At 35.4% G+C, this 20491-nt stretch overlaps 1 protein-coding gene across 11 annotated transcripts in view; it reads left to right on the top strand.

Moving 5' to 3' along the window:
• SRSF11 (serine and arginine rich splicing factor 11) overlaps positions 1 to 20491 on the top strand; it is a 38295-nt gene that overhangs the window by 250 nt on the left and 17554 nt on the right. For 2 of the 11 annotated variants that reach the window (XM_010989021.3, XM_031465374.2), the window contains exons 2-4: positions 10088 to 10303; positions 16201 to 16334; positions 20092 to 20201. In XM_010989021.3, coding sequence (XP_010987323.1) covers positions 10110 to 10303; positions 16201 to 16334; positions 20092 to 20201 — 438 coding nt within the window. In that variant the 5' untranslated portion in view covers positions 10088 to 10109. Of the gene's footprint in view, positions 1 to 7770; positions 7878 to 9883; positions 10304 to 16200; positions 16335 to 20091; positions 20202 to 20491 lie in introns of those variants that run through there. The other 9 variants (XM_064493458.1, XM_031465375.2, XM_010989022.3 and 6 more) reach the window with 7 other exon arrangements.

Raw genomic sequence — 20491 nt, 5'->3', positions numbered from 1 at the left:
GACCTGGGCGCGGTCTGCAGCCTCTCTGGACCCCAGCCTAGGTTTGTCGCTTGTGGTACTGGCGCCCGACCTCCGTTCCGCGTAGGAAGTAAAAGCAATTTTCTGTTCTCCGGCCCTATGCTCCGACTCCTAGAATTAGTGCGCCTTGCTTGTTGTATGGAGTTTATATCCCAGCATAGGAGGTAGTGTGACATGGAAGGATTGGCAACAGAGAAGGGAAAAAAAGAAGTTTTATAATAAATGTTCTCTCTACCCGACCGTTTAGGGGAGACAAGTGGAAGCGCGAGCCTTAGAGTAGCGAAAACAGCTTGTACTTCGGAGCTGGAACGATAGAAGTTCGAATCCCAGCTTCTCTGTATCTTACAAGCCATGTAACTTTGGGCAGTTTACTTGACCATTTTTAAAGCTCACTCCTTTTTAATTAATTTAGGGATAATCATTCCTGTGTCATTTGGCTTTTTAAATAATTAAATGCAGATGAAGTTTTAAATATTCAGCTTAAAGTAGAAGATGAAAATCTTGTTCAGTAAATCGATTATCTTGGAAAGTTAGTTTTTGTCAGAAATGTACGGCTTTAATGAGTCACTTAACAATTAATAACTCATCATCTTTAGTATTATCTTGGGTGCTAGAGTTTTCTTTTGCCTGAAAAAGTGGTTTTCTTTTAAAAAGCATACACTGGGAATTATCCTTCTAACCCTTCATCAAGCCGGCTGCGGGGGTCGTTTGGGTATTTGAAATGTAAGATGACGACCCACAGACTAATTCTGCAGCACACGCAGTTTTGGCTGAGTCCGGGTTCTTGCCAACCGAAAAATTCGGTTTGTAACCCCACCCTAGGTCTTTTTTTCCTTAGTTCTGTAGAGACCTTTGCATTAAAAATGAACAGCAGAGGAGTACCAGTAATTACACTACCAGTCACGCAAAAAGTTGATAGTAAAGTAAGGACCATACCAGTTTTTGCAAGGTCACTAATACCACCCCCCAAGTTTGACTTGATAATAAACATTGTATTTACTTTATTGACCCCTAAGTGCCAGGCTCAGTGCTGATAATACATCTTTTACTATCTCTTAATTAGCACAGTGACCAATTTTACAGATGAAGAAATTGAGGCTAAGAAGGATTAAGAAACTTGCCGAAGGTCACAAATTTCTCTATAAGTGATATGACCTGACATTTGAACCTAGATCTCTCTAAAACCTTTCCTGATAATTATGATTTGTATAGTGGCTTTTATTTCATCATTTTCAACTTGCTCTTGTCCCTGAACCGTTTAAGAGACATTTCAGTTATGTTTTAAAAGATACTTATTTATTCGAGAAAACCCTTTTTCTCTTTTGTAGGATGTGACAGCGTACCTTTGGAGGATTAACTGCCTAAGTATAAAATTTTACAGTAGCCACTTCTCCCCCACAATAGATTCTTCTTTCGTTCAACATTTTTTTTTTTTTAATTACAGGCAAGGTGTAGTTTTTTTCATCTGTGCTTCTACCTAACGTTAAATATTTCATTATTGACATTTAATTATAGCATTGTGTTGAAATATTGTTGCACTTCATATAAGAGAAGTATATCCTGTTTAATAGCAAAGTAATTCTGAAAAATCCAGGAGCCTGCACTTGTGGTAAACGTCAATAGATATAAACTGGCGTGTAAAAAATTTACAAGTATGTATCTATAGTACACTGTGTATTGTACCTGTGTAGCAAGTGCAGATGGAGCAAGTGAGGGTGAGAATTATTACCTCATGCAATCGGGAAAATTATGTGTTTTATCTCAAATTGATGGAAACTGAAAGCTTATCAGCTTGAATTGAGCTTTATGAGAAACTGTAGTTGTGTATAGTTATATTCATGGGAATTAGCATTGTATAACTTTCAAAAGAATGCATTACAAACAAAAAACCCAACTGTTTTTTCAACATGAGCATTTCAGGTAAAGTATTTGCTTTTTTTAAAAAACTGAACTATTACAATAGTATAAAATGGGTATCTCCTGTGTAGGGATTGGCGCTTACTGCATAGCTACCTTTTGTAGCAGAATTTGTCTAGCTATAACTTATCATATTCATCTATTAGAGTATACGGAAGTTTTCACTCTTCTAGCTTTGCTTAATGAAGACAGAAAGTGAAGAAACCAAAAGTATACTGAGCCTAAGAATTACATTGACCAAAGAATGCTGTTGTATTTCAGAATGGAAAGAAAGAGTGGCTTAGCACTACCATTAAAATTTAGTAAGGTCTTCAAACATGGCTGTGTTATTTTTATGGACATTGCTACATGTTAGATATTTTCAAGTCAAAAGGTACAATTGATAAGATGAATTTATTCAGACAAATCAAGAAATTGTAAGGGAAGAAGGCATTTGTGCTGATTTTTCAAGCACTTTTTAATGTTATCAAGAGCCAGGTGAATTTGATGGCAGACATTTCTAGGAAGTTTTCTTTTTCTGTAAAATAACAGATTTAGATTTAGCCTATATTGAATCAGTATAATGTTTATCTTTCAGAATATTGCCCTATCCATGAGATGGGCTATTTTATGCTAAAGTTACCTATTGAGAGAACATTTTGCTTTTTAACACTGTCATTGACTGGAATTGTTAGACCTAACATATATTGCTTATCAAATATTTTTTGAGTTGAATTTTTTACATTCTTATATACTTACTACTCAAGTTTTCTTTCTGTTTGTCCTTGGTCTATCAATAAGTTGCTTTGAATTATCAAAATTGAGGGCAAGATTATATCGGATATGGTCTTTTCATGTTTTAAATATTCATCTGTAAAGGTTTTTGTTACATATCTTTAGTTTCCTTTAAAAATTTCATTTTGCACGTGTATTTTCCACTTAGGCATATAACTGCCAACTTTTAAAAGTATTCAGTAGAAGACATCTATACCATTTCCTGGAAGACAGAACATATTTTGCATATTTATACATAGTTTCGAATGCAGCTTTGAATTGTATTTTGTTGTTGGGTTTGTATGTGGTAATTTCTTCTGGAGACAGTGCATTTTATTTTAGATTATTCATTTGTATATCCTTTGTATGTTCCCTGTGCTTCTGTTTCTTACTTTTGAGTCAGGAAGCAGTGAGCTTGCTCTAGGAGGTTTAATATTTGATATAAATTGTTAGTCTTCTATTTTTACTTTCAGTGCAAAAGAATTATGGTCCACTAGCTTTAGGAATATATCATTTTCATTTCCCTCTTACAAAAAGGAACAAAATGAACATGAAAATCTGAAATCTGTCATCATGCTTCCTTTGCAGCAGCAGCTTAAAGAAGGGGCATCTAATAAAAGTATTTTTCACATGTTTCTTACCACTTAACAGTTTACAAAGTATTTTCACATTTGACAATAATGCTCTAAGGTTAGACAGAAGTATTATTCATTCATTGAAAAGAAGAGGAAGTTGAATACAGACTTTCTTGTAATGATACGTATCATTTATTGAATACCTGTGTGCTGGGCACTGTGCAAGGTACTTCATATCCTTACTACTTCTAATCTTAAAAACTTTATATGATATAAGAATCACGTATCACATAAGGAAATTGGGGCTCACATTGGCTAATTATAGCCAGCACCTATTATAGTGGTTGAGAACATGCACAGGGGAGTGGGATGAAGAATCTCTACTTTTTACACTCATATAATTTGAATATTTAACATTTTACATTTATCATTTTATAACCTTTTTAAAAAATATGCCACAAAAAAACCCTATCATTAAATTGTGGGGATCTTAAGTAAGAAACTCTTCTCACTATGTAAATCGATACTTCTGATTCATATCTTTTATTTGAATGGTGAAGTAGGAATACCCCAAGGTGTTAGCCTAAAATAGAGTGATGGTATAAAATGGAACCCAGTTGAGCTAACTATTCACTTTATTGAAAAGTGAAAGATTTTTAATTTGTAGAGTAGGGATGATAATAGTAATTGATATTTATGTTTTCTAAGCATTTGTATTAGTATTCTCACTTCATCCTAAAAATAGCCCAGTGAGGTGGGCATTATTTTATACCCATTTTTCAGATAAGAGAATTGAAGTACAAAGTAATGAGCCACAGTAAGATCGCAAATACCTTAATTGGTGGTAGAGCCACTTCAGTTAGACTGTAGGCCTGCATTCTCAATCACTGTGGCACCTTTAAGTGCTGGGAAGATTAAAGGACATTTTAAAAGCATTCATTTAATGTAGCTCTTCTAATTACTGAGCTGAGTACACTTTCAGTTTTACCAGTTTTATAAGACTCTTTAGAAATAACTTTCCTTCATGAAGATAGTTAATTTTATAGCGTAAGGGGAAAAAAAAGAACTCAAATGGTACAAATGTCTAATTCCTTGATTAGGGAACATTCTTTAATATTAAAATGCTTGAAACTATTTATTTAAAGATACATATAATTACCAGATTTTTTTTAAGGTTATGAAGCAGTCCCTCAAATGGTCTTTTCTCAGTTGAGGCTCCAAAAGAAACCTACGTAACATAGAGGATAGTAGTGAGTACTTAGTACCTGGACCTTCCCCCTCCAGATATTTCTGTTGACCCCATTCAGTCCAAAAGCCAAACAAATCTGTGACAAATAAATTGACTGATTTTCCAAGTCATACATATGGACCATGGCTGAGTGTACTGTGCACACAGATATGGGCAACAATATCTTAATGCTCAATCTACTTTTCCCTGTATGTTAATCATAAAAACAAATTTTTGAAAAATGGGCATGTATGGATTTTTCCCTACAATTTCAAGGTATTCACAGACCCTATGCCGTCAATTTTAAAAAAATATAGAATCTCTGCTATTGATAGACAATATTAGTTAACAAAACAAGTGTTTGAAAATAAAATTAAGTAGACTTTTTTTCTGTCCTGCATTGTGTCCTTCCATCTATCTGTCCATCAATCCCTTAATGGTAACTCATCTGTTAGTCTCTCGCCTTCATTTAGATGGAGCAGCAGAAAGGGGAGAAACACAGAGATTAATACATTGCCTTCCCTGTCTTCAAAAAGTTTATTTGCTAGAGGGAAAGAGCTGCTTAACAATTGACTTGATAAAAGACCTGTTGCTTGTACAGATTTGCAAAATTATGTCTATTTGGAGGACTCTAGCGTCTTTTCCATAGCTTGAACAAAGGTGGCTAACAGTAAAAGGTAACTTAACTTATCCAACTGGGAGCATGTTGTCCAGTGAGTTATTATACATACCTGTGTCTATTGTATCTTTTAATTGAAGAACTTCCATCTAAATACATGAGATCTTTTTCTTTTCCTTAGAAATACCTTTATTGCAGTTGTTCTTTTTTCCAGTTTTATTGAAAGATAATTGACATACAGCACTATATAAATTTAAGTGTACACCATAACAATTACACTTAAATGCGTCTTGAAATAATTACCACAGGATTAGTTTATGTCCATCATCTCATAGATAGACAATAAGAAGAAAAAAAGCTTTGTGGTAAGAACACTTAGGATTTACTCTCTTAACAACTTTCATGTATATCATACAGCACTGTTTAGTTATATCATACATTACATCCCTATTACTTAGTTATCTTATAATTGGAAGTTTGTACCTTTTGGCCTTCATTTCTCCTAGTCCCACCACCACCTCTGATAACCACAAATCTGTTCTTGTTTTCTATGAGTTTGGGGGTTTTTTGGTTTGTTTTTTAGAGTCCACATTTCAGTGAGATTATACAGTATTTGTCTTGCTCTATCTGACCTATTTCACTTAGCATAATGCCCTCAAGGTCCTATGTTGTCACAAATGGCAGGGTTTTCTCATTTTTTATGGCTGAGTAATATTCTGTTTTATATGTATGTATACCACAACTTCTTTGTCTATTCATCTGTCAGTGAACACTCAGGTTGTTTCCATGTCTTGGCTATTGTATATAATGCTGCTTTGAACATGGGGATACAGATACCTCTTTGACGTAGTGTTTCCATTTCCATTGTGACTGCACAAATTTACATTCCCACCAGGAATGCACAAGGGTTCCCTTTTCTCCACATCCTCAGTATGTATCTCTTTGCCTTTTTGATGCTAGTCATTCTAACAGGTGTGAGGTGTTTTGAAGTTCCCTGTATATTTTAGATAGTAACCCCTAACCAGATACATAGTTTATAAATATTTTCTCCCATTCCATAGGTTATCTTTTCACTTTATTGATCATGTTCTTTGCCATCCAGAAGCTTTTTCGTTAGATGTAGTCCCACTTGCTTATTTTTAATTTTGTTTCTTATACTTTAGACACCCAAAAATCATTGCCAAGTCCTACGTCAAGGAGCTTTTATCCTGTATTTTCTTTTAGGAGTTTTATCATTTCAGGTGTTACATTTTAAGGATTTAGTCCATTTCAAGTTAGTTTTTGTGAGTAGTGTAAGACAGAGGTTTAGCTTCATTCTTTTATACATGAGATCTTTTAGAACCTTGAGACTGGAAAGAACTAAACCTTGTTCATTATGACTGAGAGGATTGGTATTGTTCTTCAGGATTTGCATAAAGTGTAATTTTCTAATATTCTTTGACAGACTTTCCTTCCAATATCAAGCTCCACTTTAAATTTTTCTTAGCAGTGTGGTGGTAGTTACAGTTCCTCACCCATGAGCAGTAGGGCCCTACTATGGGGAATTTGTTATTTTCCATATTTCAAAAGTCTATCAGAAGTCATGCACTGTAATTTGCATGTATAGGCCAAATATGACTTAACAGGCCAGAGTATGACTACAAAGGCCAAAATGACAGCTTATTTTATGCTTTACATTAGAAATAGCATTGACCATTATTAGTAAGACTGGTAGTATTCATTAGTCAAATATAACTGAAAGCCTTCTCAAACCCACTCCCCAGAATGAACTGTGGCTCTTCCCTGTGCATGCTTCTTTCACTTCACTTTCCACATGACACTGACAGGATCTTCTTAGAAGTCTCTCTCTGATATATTAACTGGGAAGTGTTTAATCTACAAAGAATGGTCTTCCTACTTTCCTTGAAAGCTTCAAAGTTACTCTTACTCCCAGGACCTTTCTGATTGACTATTTACTTTGCTTAGATTGCTCTTCCCCTAGAAATTCAAATGGCTTGCTTCCTCCTTTTAATAAGGTCTCAGCTCAGATAACACTTCCCTTGTCTCCTGTACCTGTCTATTTTCACATCTTTGTTTCTGTTTGTTGAGTTTGCCATATTGGACCTGGAATTTCATGAGATCAAGAACATTGCCTGTCTTTTTTTTTTTCTGCTATATTTTAGTGGCTAGGAAAATCCTGAAACATACTTGGTGCAGAATATTTGAAGGAATTTGTGAGTTTTTTTCTTAAAAAAAAATTCTCATGATACTGGGGTTAAAGTAAATAAGATAGGCGTAATACTTGTCTCCAGGTCCTGTACTTTTTATAGTCTTAATTGGGAGCCTAAATGAATCTAAAGTGATTTAAGACTAGTGTAGATTGGATATATTTGTTAATTTGTTTTGATATATTTGTCACTTGACTTTAGCTATTTCATTTTTATGGGAAACAGACAATAATCATGCAAGGTAGTTACTTATTTAATCTATTTACTAGACCTAAAAGGATCTTCAAAATTATGATTCAGCTCCGCACTCAGCTTCTGAGTGAAATAGATTCTTAGAAATGAAGTGAAATTTCCTCAGATCACACTTAATGACAGGGTTGTATTTTAAGACAGTCTTCTGGCTCTAAGTCACATTGTTTTGTTTGTTTGTGTGTTTTTATTTTTGTTTTTTAGCTGCTAATGATTTGAAAAGAAAATACTCAGAAATCCTCCTTGTTAGAATAAGATTCTTTTTTGCCACTCCGTTTCTCCATATGGGATCATCATCTACTTGAATTTCAGTAAGTTGTATATAACCTGGCTTCTGATGATTTAAAAGATTTATCTTGGAACTATGTTTTTCTTTGGTTTGGATTTATAGTTTTAATTATGTAATATGTCAAACATACAGAAAAGTGTGGAATAAAAAGATTTTTGTGCATCTAGCACAGAAAATAAAAAGGTGTTAACTATTTTTTAATGACAGGCATGAATCCTGCCCATGTATTATTTGCCCTTTTACCATAGAACTTTGAAACATGCTTAGCACATAGTAGGCACTTCTAGTAAGTGTTCACCTTGTCAAGTGACAAAACTAAAACAATTTAGTAAGGAGTTTGAAGCTGTTTATTCAAGGGAAAACAATACATGAATTGGGAGAGTAAAGCACCTGACAAGCAATGGAGCACTCTTCCCAAGGGATTTTGGGCATGAGGGAGTTTTATAGAGTGATAGAAGAGGCATTGGTCAGGAAGTAATGAATTTCCTAATCAGCCTAGCGGGTCCTATTTTCTAGAACAAGGTAAACTTGCTTAAGCTGAGTTGGGAGATTGCAATTTGTGTATGTTAGGTTTCCTTAACAGGTGTTTCCTGTAAATGCAGGTTGATTTGTGTTTAGATTTGTTATGTGGGCTGGGCCACTCTGGTGGCCTCCATTTGTCAGTTACATGTGTCTGATTCAAAATAAGAAAATAAATTATCTGATGTGTTTTATATTCACAGTTACAGATTTATGAATGACATGCAGTTAGTTTTAGTTTGTAATTTTGCTAGGCTTACAGTCATCCAACCCATTTGTCTGTATAAGAACTAGCAGAAATGACTTAACTAGTAAGTAAACCTAGCCAATTGGATCTACATCCAAATCTCAGTAACTTCGGTTTCTATTCTTTCACAAATTATGCCCTCTGTTGCATTATTCCATAGAGGTATTTATTACTCAAAATATTCTACAAGGCCTCAGGTTTTGGCATCCAGAAATATTCAGGGTCAAGTAAATTATTTAATAATTGCCTTAGAATAAATGACACTGTCATTAAGACACATTGTGCATGTTTTCAGCACGTTTATTGAGCAATGACTATGTGACAGACATAGTGCTAGGTCTTAAACTGACCCAGAAAACTCACAGCTTTGTAAGAGATACATGCCAAAGTAACAAATATATGTACCTCTTGTTGAGCAGAAAGGAGGAAGCCCTCACTGCAGAAGTTGTGGCAGTGAGGCAAGGAAAAGGCCCTGTGGAGGATAGCAGTTAGATAAAATGAGGGAGGTCATTAATAACTTGTGTAACGGCACGGTGAAATGAAAGATTATCAGGTTTAGGGAACTGCAAGTCATCGGATAACACTGGATGAAAGTGGAAGAATATTTCACATGAGGTTGAAAAATTAGGCAAGGATCTTTAATTAAAAGCTTCAAAATTATTTTATGCAAAAATGTGCATGTAAATCAAGTTTTTCTGTAGAAATTTTAGATCATATACTTGAATATATTTTTAGGTGTAAAATGTTCTTTAAAGAGTAAACTTGTGAAATTAGCTTATAAAGCACTAGTAAGTATGAAGATTTTATTGACAAAGCAAATTGGTTACAAATTTAATGTTATCAAGATGTGTGTAAAGATTAAGAAAATTTTATAGTCGTGGGGAGGAAAATCTTGACAGCTAGGGGTGTAAATTTCATCAGCAGCTGGACAAATCTGTAGAAGATACTTATAAAGAAATATCGTGGGCATTTTTAATAAGAATAGTTGCCAAAGTGTGCAGTTTTTTGCCGAGGAGTAAAGACTTGCGTTAAAGAAAAACAAAGTTAACGGCTTCCACTCTTCGCATTAAAAAACAAAATAAAGCAAAAAATACGAGCGGAAAGGGACGGGGATGACGCCTTCCCGGGACCGCGGTCCTTCTCGCGTTTCTCTCGCTGCGGGTCTCGTTGCGAGCGTGGCTTGCTGGGCGGGGCCGCCGGTGACGCGCCCGCGCGCCGCAAGGCATTGTGGGGAGCTTGGGCCGCGAGTGCGGTGGTTGGAGGCGAGGTGGGGGCGGCCGTTTGTTTTCTCGTGGTCTCGAACTCGCGCGCTGTCTTCCTTCCCCCCGGCGAGCGGCGGGGCGGAGAAACGGCGGCGACGGCAGCAGCGGCTGCAGCTTCGGACACCGTCCTGTTCCTTTCCGGCGAACCGGTTCCTCTTCCCCCTCCCTCTCACTGTTTGTTGTGTGTTTGATGTGTTAAAGCAGGAGCGAGAACGCGAGCAGCGCCATGAGCAACACTACCGTCGTCCCCAGCACTGCAGGCCCGGGCCCCAGCGGCGGGCCCGGCGGCGGAGGCGGCGGCGGCGGTGGCACCGAGGTGATCCAGGTGACTAATGTCTCCCCGAGCGCTAGCTCCGAGCAAATGCGGACCCTCTTCGGTTTCCTAGGCAAGATCGACGAACTGCGCCTCTTCCCGCCTGAGTGAGTATCGTCCACCATCACCATTTTTGCTAACTCCTCCCCAGCGTGGGCCTAACCACACCGTTTCCTAGGCCGTTGTCCGTGCTACCCTGCGTTAGGTTGCTTTAGTGAAGGCTGGCGGTTTAAGTCTGGGTAGGCGGCCTACTAATAATGCAAAGGGGCAGGGGCAGCGTTTGGGGGATAAGGAGACAGTGACTTCTCATCTTGGGATTTTTTTTCCCTTAAAGTGCTCCAGCGTGGTCGTTCTATGGGCTCTTAAACCAATACAGACTACCCACTGTATGTATTTTTTGGAAAGGTTCATCTCCTTTTTAAAAAATGAAATGTTTCTTTGAGTTCTTCGAAGATTATTCATTTCTGTGTTAACTTTATGTGGAACTTTGTGGGCTGCTGTTCGCTTATTGATAAATATTGTTCAGTGATCCTGGCCCGGTGAACATAATTCAGAGTTAATACTCTTTGACAGACAATTCAGTGAGCTTTAGTAGTTTTTATAATGACAAAATGAGTTACAGCTGAAACCTAGGGTTTTCCTTTGTTTAAATAATGTACACATTTGTGAGATTTCAGAATTGCTCCTCCGAGGGAATTTTATAGTGTTAAATTTTAAAATTTAGAGTATATGTCTTTTTGTTTTTATCCTATTGTCTCATTTCTTTTTTTAATCACAGAAGTATTAAATGAGTGTAACAATCGTGAAGAGAAAATTTATAGAAGCTGTGACAAGATGTGATATATATTAGAACAAAAATTTGAAACGATAAAACAGTTGTGTGCTCTCTGGAGAGAGTGAAAATTCAAATTTTATTGTCAGTGGATATTCAGTATCCGCTGAATTATGAGACTTTTATGATGTCACTTAAGTACTAAACAGGAAATTGGAATCCTCAAGGAATCCACTGTTGTAGATGTAATAAATCATTAATCTCTGTACACTTCTCTCAAATAATTAATAGAAATTGATCATAACTGTGTTATTTGTTAAGTGTTACCATATTTTATCAGTTTCTACTTTAAAAGAATTTCAAATGATTGTTAGTGTTTTCAAATGTTGTATTGTCTTTAATTTTGGTGGTAATATGCACGTGGAGAGAGGTTTCAGAGTTATTAATTTACATGAAGTGTAGAATTCTGGGACCAAACATGCTTTTGTTACAGTTATTTTGAACAGAAATTTACTTTGAGAATGAAGGACAAATAGCCTTCATAATAGGAACACACAGAAATGGCTTTTGGCTGTTATTTTCTCTCAACATACCATTTGTTAAACTGTTAGTAAAATTAATAAACAGTGAAATGGCAGAAAACAAAAATGACACATCTGATTATTATTGTTTACTTAATTGTAATCCTGTTACAGTATTTGAGATATTAGACTTACTTAAGAAAAAAAATTTCCAATCCTACAAGTCGTTAAGAATATAGTTGCTGACTTTAAAATGTTTTATTTTGAAAATGTTCTCTTTATGCTTTTATAAATAGATGACAAAGAAAGGTGTAGGTAATTTACTGGTTATTCTTTTACATTAATGTATGGTCCATGCTTTAGAGGGAGTCGTGAACCAGAGTCTGGCATTTTGCTCTGTAGGGAAAGGAGTGGTTCCATCAATAACCAGGATCGCTGTATGCACCAGGCAGTGTGATCTGGGTGCTGTGCATTAAGAGGATTCCTTTCCCTATATTGGGAGGAAGAGATAAATATTGACACATTTTTGTTCTTTGATTCCTTCATATATGCTCCCACGTAAAGATCATTTTCTCTTCTGAAAATGTACAAAGTTACAAGATAGTGAATGTTGCATTACCTCAGTGACTTTTCCAGTTTGAATAGTATGAGTGTAGATGCTTACTTTTCATTTAATGTTGGCTTTTGGTTTTGTTTTGTTTTTACTAATTTAAATCTCAATAGCTTATCTGACCTGCACAATTTGGAAATACTATGTGACAGTTTATTTAAGGTGGCTACAGTTTTCAATGGTAGCTTGCTGGGGCCAATGTACTGTAGAGTCCTAATAGTCTAAAGGGGTTGGTTCATCATTCCAAAATTTTTTCCAAAAATTTACTCTTACAGAGTAAGATTGAATAGCTCGGATTATGTAAAATTCTACTAATTGTAAGCACATTTACTATTTGAGTTTTTTACGGGTGCGTGGGTATGTTTTTCCCAAAAGTCATTCATATCCACCTGGAACTCTTATCCCTAGATATGCCCCTGGCGTGCTTGCTTCCTTTTGTTACTCCAATATCACCTAATCACCCTATACAAAAATACAACACCCCTGCTCCCTGCCTTCTCTGTTCAACTTAACTGCTTTTCCTCTGTCACCAACTGACAAGTTTAACTTCCTCTTCTAGAATATGAATTCGCTTGGGGTTATCGCCATCACCTGAGGTGCATTTTTAAAGTACCTTATATGACTAAGCCCCAGACCACACCAACTGAAACTCTAATGTCAGTTCTAAATACCTGTTTCAGGGGAGAAATTCCTGGAATCTGGTATTTTCAGACATTGCAGTGACAACCTCTTCAAGAAGGTTTCTCCCTTTGTTTCATTATTAAATCCATCTATTTCTTGGTTCTTTTAAGCCAGAAATTGTTGGAATGTGATTTCACCCAGTAGTAATATGCTCTGTCTTCACAAGAAATAGTATTCTATACCCCTCTTCAGTGTTACTAACCCTACCTACAGCTATCTGAAAGCATCTGTCAGTGTTCCCTCATTCTTCCTTTTTAAAAGAAAAAGTTACTTTGGATTCTAGTTTTTGCTAAAATGCATATTGGAAATTCAACGTTGTTTCTCTATTGTATGCTAGATGCTTCCTATTTTATCTTGCTCAGTCCTTACAAATCAGAGGAGGAAGGCATTTTACCCTGTTTTACAAGTGAGTGAACTGAAATTCACATAGGTTGTTTTGTATACCCACACCCCTCTACCAGTGTCAAAGCTAGTATTTGAATCCCAGTGTTGTGATTCTTCTTTACCAGTTGAACAGAATTTCCTTGATTAGCCAAGCAACTTGTGAGTGGAATCATTCTTTTGCACCTACTAGGTATTATTCAAATGTTTGGTTTTCATGGGATTTCAGAATGGAGAATATAACCAGAGCTCTTAGCAGATAATGATCCCAAAGAACCACATGTTAGTTATGCAGTAACTGAAGGCTACTGTTAATGCTACAGATAAATTTAAATTCATTAATTTTTCAGTGACGAAAAGTAAACACTTTAACGATCATTTAAGTAACTCAGTATAAGTTAGGTATGGGAGAGAACTTGGTTTACCTTTAAACATTTTTTTAATCAATGCAGCATTCTGCTGAATTTTTTAGAACTAAATAAGACAATGAGGGGAAGGGCTGTGAGGTCAACGGAGTCATTACCTTTGTCACACACTTGCCGTTTTGTTAGGCTTAGTATATGCTTTGTTTATAAGCTCAAAATTCTCTACTGAGAAATGGTTAGCACAGTGTTACAGTGGGAGTTGAAAGAATTAGCCCAAACCAGAAGTCCCTCTTCAGCAGGCACAAACATCAAGTAGGGATCTTGTTAAGAATCAGAGCCCTCCTATTTAAAAAAGGGTTTTCAGGGCTTGAGAAGGAAAAGAGAAATCTGAATTTCTTTGTTCACCGCAGAGGATTCTGAAACAACCCTTAGAAAACACTTTAAGAAACATTAGAAACAGTCCACCACCACTCTTAGGTAAAGGACAGGAGCATCACACAAGGCTCACTTTTCCCTGTCTTACTCCTTGGTGGTTTTCAACTGCACTGCCTCTTCTATTTTAATTCTTAAAGGAGTAAAGACAATCATTTTTCCTAACGTGTTTTTTACTGATTTTAACTAGGAAATGCAACAATATAATCATGGGACCAAATAGCAGTGGTTTTAAACAGCCATTTAAATTGAGGAGGGAAGAATTATTTGCCCTTCTAAGTTGTCTTACTGTGACTCTCTTTTCTATGATATTAAAATTGTTCATATTGTATCTTTACCTCACGACCACTTACAGGTTTGATAGAGCTAAATAACTGCTGCACATACATGAGTGGGTAGAAAAGACATGTGAGTATTTAAGATATCCTTGTAAATAGAAATACTTTGGGAGCACGTAGGCATACTTTCCTAATTTTAACAACCTAATATTTGATTATCTTTTTTTTCTTTTAGTTAGATGACAATAGATGGTGTCAAAGAAATGGTAGACGTTACTTTTTAAGAAACTTAAGTGCTTACTACTTACATTAGGTGTTAACATAAAGTGATAGCAGCATTTAAATAGAGTTTTCTAATTTAGTGGTTAATGTATATGTCATAAAAGAAAGACAAAGGGCTGTGTAGCTTTAGTGCTAAGACTAAGGAAGCAGCGTTTTTCCACTATGCTGGGGCAGCGTAGTTAAATTTTAGACCAGTGATGCTTTCAGAAACATTCAGCAGTAAACTTCTATAAGATGTAGTAAACCATTTGGATATACATGTTGACAGCTTTGCTTTGAACCTTGATGGGAATCTGTGCTTGTGGATAGTGCCCTTAGGGAAACTTACATTAGACACTGGAATGGGTTAGGGTTCTCAGGTTGTATAGTTTCCTGTTAGTCTTCACATTATAAGAATTTTTTATTTTCGTGTTGTGTCCAAATTAATAAGAATTTTTCTTTTCATCAGCAAATACTTTTATCTGAAATACTTAATGTGACCAAATCTGATGTAATTAAATTTTTATATACACATGAAAAGCTTATTTGCTTAGAAAAGTTAACAAAGACCCCCTTCTGATAACATTCAAAAATATTACAGGATTTCCCTCTTCATTTATTAAGTCTCAAGATGTGATTGGCTTGTTATAATAAAGCAGTGATTCTTTACCAAGGGCACATATTAAACTGCCAGGGAGAATTAAAGAAGGAGGCTGCGCTCAGTACTTCATTCATCAGCGATCTTGATTTAATTGGAATCTTAATTGGAATCATCCCACTGATGATTCTAATGTAAAACAGGGATGACATGATTACTACTGCCTTAGGACATTGATTTTCAAATAGCTTTTGGTTTGGTGTTGGAGAGCAACCGATGCTTTTATTTAAATCTTTTCCTTCACCGAGAGTTTAGTGGCAAAAATTTTAACCATCCTATATTTTAAAAAAGAACAACCGTGCTCCCTACCTATTCTGTCTTACTTAGAGCTGCCATTGCTTGCACCTTAGCAACTTGTTTTTGTTTTACATAAGAAAGCAATTGCTGAGGAAAGTGATCTTTTATTGTTTATTGAAATTTTGCCTAATAGTAAGGGGAAGGGTGCTGTTGAGTATTACCCCCACGTGTACTTAATATTTTTGCTTCTGTGGAAGTGCTCTAAGTGAGAGAGCCTTAATTATAATGTCTAGGAGTTCTAATATGCTATAGGTGAAAGGACAGGGAATTTAGTCAAGAAAACTCATTGGCTATCAAACAGATGTACTTTCCCACAATATTCTTTTGTCTCTGGAGTGGAAATTTTTCATTTTAACTCTGAAAAGTTAGCCATAATGAAAAGTTTTTTTAAGTTGAAACTAAGTACCTGGTACCTGTATTTTAAAGTGGCTATTACTTGTATTATGAAATAAATGTTAACTTTTTTGTGGTCTGCTCAAACTCTGAGAGGTTGGTGTCTGTTTTTAACTTAATACATTGTAAATTTAAACAGTGATTGTTTTTGTCTAAGTGCAATTTCTTGTCAGTTCTGTGGGTAATACTGTATTGGAAGTGTCTTTTTTTTTTAACTGGTTGACTAAAGTAATATACGTATTATCATGTATTTTTATGTGCCTCTTTTACTTCTGGAATGCAAATGTTGTTTGTGAATCATTCGTGTTTCAGCTGATATTTTTCTCTTCTTTTATGTTATCTGTTTATTTTTTAGTGATTCGCCTTTGCCAGTCTCATCCCGTGTCTGCTTTGTTAAGTTTCATGATCCGGACTCAGCAGTTGTGGCACAGCATCTGACAAACACTGTATTCGTTGACAGAGCTTTGATAGTCGTACCATATGCAGAAGGTTTGTGCTTTGTTTAACTACCTATGTGGGCATCCTATGATGACCATCTACCTCAGTATAGTTTTAGAGAGAGAGTTAGTAGCATGTTAAAAATTTAAGCTATTAACATTTTGAAACCCTTGTTATACTGCAGTCCATATTTTTACTTGAAGATTTTTTTTTAATTCTAAGAATTAAAAAATCAGGTGTTTATTATAAGATATTTAACCTTTTGTATTCTTTTAAAACATTAGTAAGTTCATTTAAACCGTATCCCTAATTGTAATTCCTTAAGATACCTCTAGTTAATTTAATGTTAAGTTTTATGTAAAAGTCCTGAAGGTGAATGGTTCACTCCATGCACATTTTCACAGAAACCTTCAAATAAATGCATGATGTTATTTCTGTTTTGAATAAATGTGACTAGGTTAGTTTTATTTCCTTAGTGATTCCTCTTAGTGATTTCACTCACTGATAACTTAAAAAATGTATATAACCCACATTGAATTCCAGTATACCAAGGGTCGCAATGATACTGGTTTTTATGAAAGTTCAAGATTTTCTATAGCTTAGGTGCCAGATGGGCACTGGGTGTTTTGTTTTTATGCCAAAATTTCTTGTTCATTCTTGCTATATTTTCTAGAATATCTCTAAATAATAAATTCTTCTCTCTGTTATTTGTGTGTGTGATTTTTGTAGTGGAGAAGGCAAATGCAAAACTCTTCCAGATGACTGAAAAACAGTGGGTCCTCTGCAGCTACAGGGGATTCTAGACATTAACTAAAGGCCAGCAAGCACTCAAGTCCCCCAAGTGTTTTCCTGGTGTAACCATTTGTTAACTACATTTTCTCTCTTTTTACATTTTAGGCTGTTAAAGTAATTTGACAGAAAAATAATGAGCAGGGTTTTTGGATCTAAAAAAGCCACTGTGACGAGACAGCACTCTTAATTCCATTTTGTAAAATTTTCTAAGTCTTATAATCAGTTTGTTCCCAGTGTATTGCTACTTCGTTTGCTTTTTGGTAACTATAAATTTTATTCAAGGAAATCACTGAAATATGTTAAAATTACTGAATTTTATTAACGTATATTCTGACCAGGATTTAAATGCTTTCCCCTTTCCTTGGTGAACTGGTCAGTGGAAGCAGAATCTTGATATTGTTGACTTTAGATGCTATCTTAGATCTTTGAATACTGATGTGAACATTTACACCATTCCTTGTAAACGTTGTGAAATGTCTAGTCCTTAAAACTTAGAAAAATTGCCTCTGTGGTTTTCTAAAGAAATTAAATTGCATTCATAGGTGGGTTAAGGCATGCTATATAATAACTACATCTATCTCCATAATATTAAAGTGTATGAACCCAATTTTAATAGTTTAAAATATATATATATGCTGATAGACTTATGAGTTAGTGTGTTTTATATCAGTGTGCCTGTTGGATAAGACTTAACCACCAAGAGAAAATTTACAGAATTCAAATTTAGGATAAGTCAAATGTAGAACTTAGCTTTTGGAACAAGGGTCAAATCATGTGAGTAATGTGCAAAATATTAGTTAGCTTTTAAATTTAAAGAATTCTTACTGAGTAAGTGTTATGTCATAGTTCCCAAGCCCTGAACATAATACAGTATATCATATAACTGGCTTTCATAAGTATTTTTATGTCATGGTAATTTTTCTGGATCTGTTTTGAAAGTGAAATATTTAGGAATATATATAGAATTACAGAAGCATTTAGTTCCAGAATCTATTTTTGGTGTACTTAATTACTGGTATGGTATGCTGTATTAATGTTGATAACCTCCACTAAACAACTGATGTACTCAATCCCTTTGTCACCATTCACCCTGGTTTTAGCTCTTACATGTTGGTGTTGACTCTTGGTCAGTGTTTTAGAACAATAGAGACAAGGTCTACGGTAAGGAATAGTCTTAATTGGTAAAACTGAGATAGCTGGATTTGGAAGGAACTCTTAATAGTAATGGATTTGGGGATTATTTAGGTTCCTTGGTTAATGTTTGTTTCTTTTGTCTGTTTCTTTTTCTTTCGTTTCTACACATTCATGCAGTATTTCATGGTTCTATCAAAGCAGCAGTAAAAAATATACTCTTGACGCATGAAAATTAACTGGTGAGGGGCCTCATTGCTATTTTTAAATTGTAGATTTATTTTTAAATAGTTTTTTTAATCAGAGGATCAGATGCATGACTTTTTTTTTTAATGGATGCAGATCTTCTATCAGGTGTCTCACAGTAAATTCAAGAGGATTTTAGTTTGCCAGAAATGTTACAAATGCACTAATTTGAGTAAGATGTTGATACTTAATAATATCCTCTTGAGACATAATTTTGCATGCAAAATTATCCCATAATCTTTGTAGGTTTGTTAATAATGCATTAATGCCCTATATCTAAATGATCTTCTCCCCTTCCCCCCTCCATAACTCTTGGTATCTAAATTGATGACAGCTCTGACACAAGCAAGATAACAGTGCTGTGTAGTATACATTTGTTTATATTATCGGCACTTCTCAGTTTAGGTGGAAGGAACCATTACCTTTATTTAACAGTGGTTTTTCTTTTTTGTTGTTGTGTTTTACAGTTCTTTTCCCTGGTTCAGCCTGAACTATATACCAGGCCCTGCTGAAAATACCACCCAACAGTTTTCTTCTGCAGCTTATCCAGTTTCTCTTAAGTGCCCTGTACATATTGTATGTTTTATGATGAGATGCAGTTTCTTAATATGTATTACAGAAATACTACTGGTATTTGCAAATATGTAGTTTAATTGTATATTGAACTCTCATTTTGGGGGCTTGGGCACATTAACAGATTAATCCATCTATATAGGGCTTTTGCTGTTGGATAGAATTTAAATTGTCTACATAAATATTTGTCTTAGGACCCTTAGATTTTATCTGAATACACAGATTAGGCTTTAAAAACAGACATACATGTCATTTTTGGCTTTAGGAGTTTGGCTAAGTTAGCTTTTGAACTGACACTATGTAGCAGTATTTTTGGTTTGGTTAGCATGGCACATACTGGAGCATAAAGCATTTTACTGTACAGGTAAGGAATGTGCCATGTTGTTTTACCTATTCTCTCTCTCTCTCTCACTCCCGCACACACATCCTGTGTGTATTCAGAGACCTTCAGAAGCATTCATGTTCATTTTCATGAGTCAGCAAAAGCCCTACGCTTGATTCCAACAGAATATTTCCTTTACATACTTTTCTTCTCTTAATTTTTACGAAATTTGTATGGTAGGTGTAAAAGAAAATCATAGTAACTGTACCATATTATTAACCCCTAAATCAAACTTTTTTTGTCTTGTGTATCTTGATTTTTCTGTGTGCTTTATAGTGAAGCAGCCGACACGAGTCGTTGTTCATAAAACAGCTTTTGAAAGTTGAGAGCACACCCCTGGAGAACCGACTGTGCTTGCTTACGTTTGGTTCATGACTTAAAAATCGAGTACAGGTGATGAAATCTTGGCAGTGTTAACAAAAAAGTAGTGTGTATTGTGCTATTTTTTTTTTACTCTAGAAACTTAACCATTTATAGAGAAAAAGGAAACAGATTTTCACACATTGAAGTTTCATTCTGACATAAAATTAATGATAAATCATAGAAATCAAGCTTTATATTTTAGCGAACATAAGTACTTTCAACAAACTCAGGTGGTGTTTCAGGGAGACATTTTCTGGGTGTTTTTGTGTGTTTTCTGTCTTGCAAAAGAGTGTGTTCTAATGCAGGGATGTTTCTCTGCAGGAGTTATTCCTGATGAGACTAAGGCTTTGTCTCTGTTGGCACCAGCTAACGCAGTGGCAGGTCTTCTGCCTGGTGGTGGACTCCTGCCTACACCTAACCCACTTACCCAGGTATTCTGTTGAATTCTTAGAGGGTGGAGAGGAACACAGAATTGTGGATAAAGCTAAAAATACTTGAGCTTTTTAAGTGCTCTTGTGATTCTCGGTCATAACATGTTATCATGTGGTTACAGCACTGTAAAAGGCTGTACTGTAATCATAAATATTAAAAAGAATCTCTTGGAAGTTTGCATCTTAAGAACATTCTGAAAATTATATTTTATCAGTTTTGTCACCAGTTCTCAAAATAGCCTATAAGTATGTGGGGGGGAAAAAAATCTCCTGAGGCATGAGATTTCTGT

Source organism: Camelus dromedarius, chromosome 14 (assembly GCF_036321535.1).
Source record: "Camelus dromedarius isolate mCamDro1 chromosome 14, mCamDro1.pat, whole genome shotgun sequence".
Lineage (NCBI taxonomy): Eukaryota > Metazoa > Chordata > Mammalia > Artiodactyla > Camelidae > Camelus > Camelus dromedarius.
This window is presented reverse-complemented; position numbering and strand designations above follow the sequence as displayed.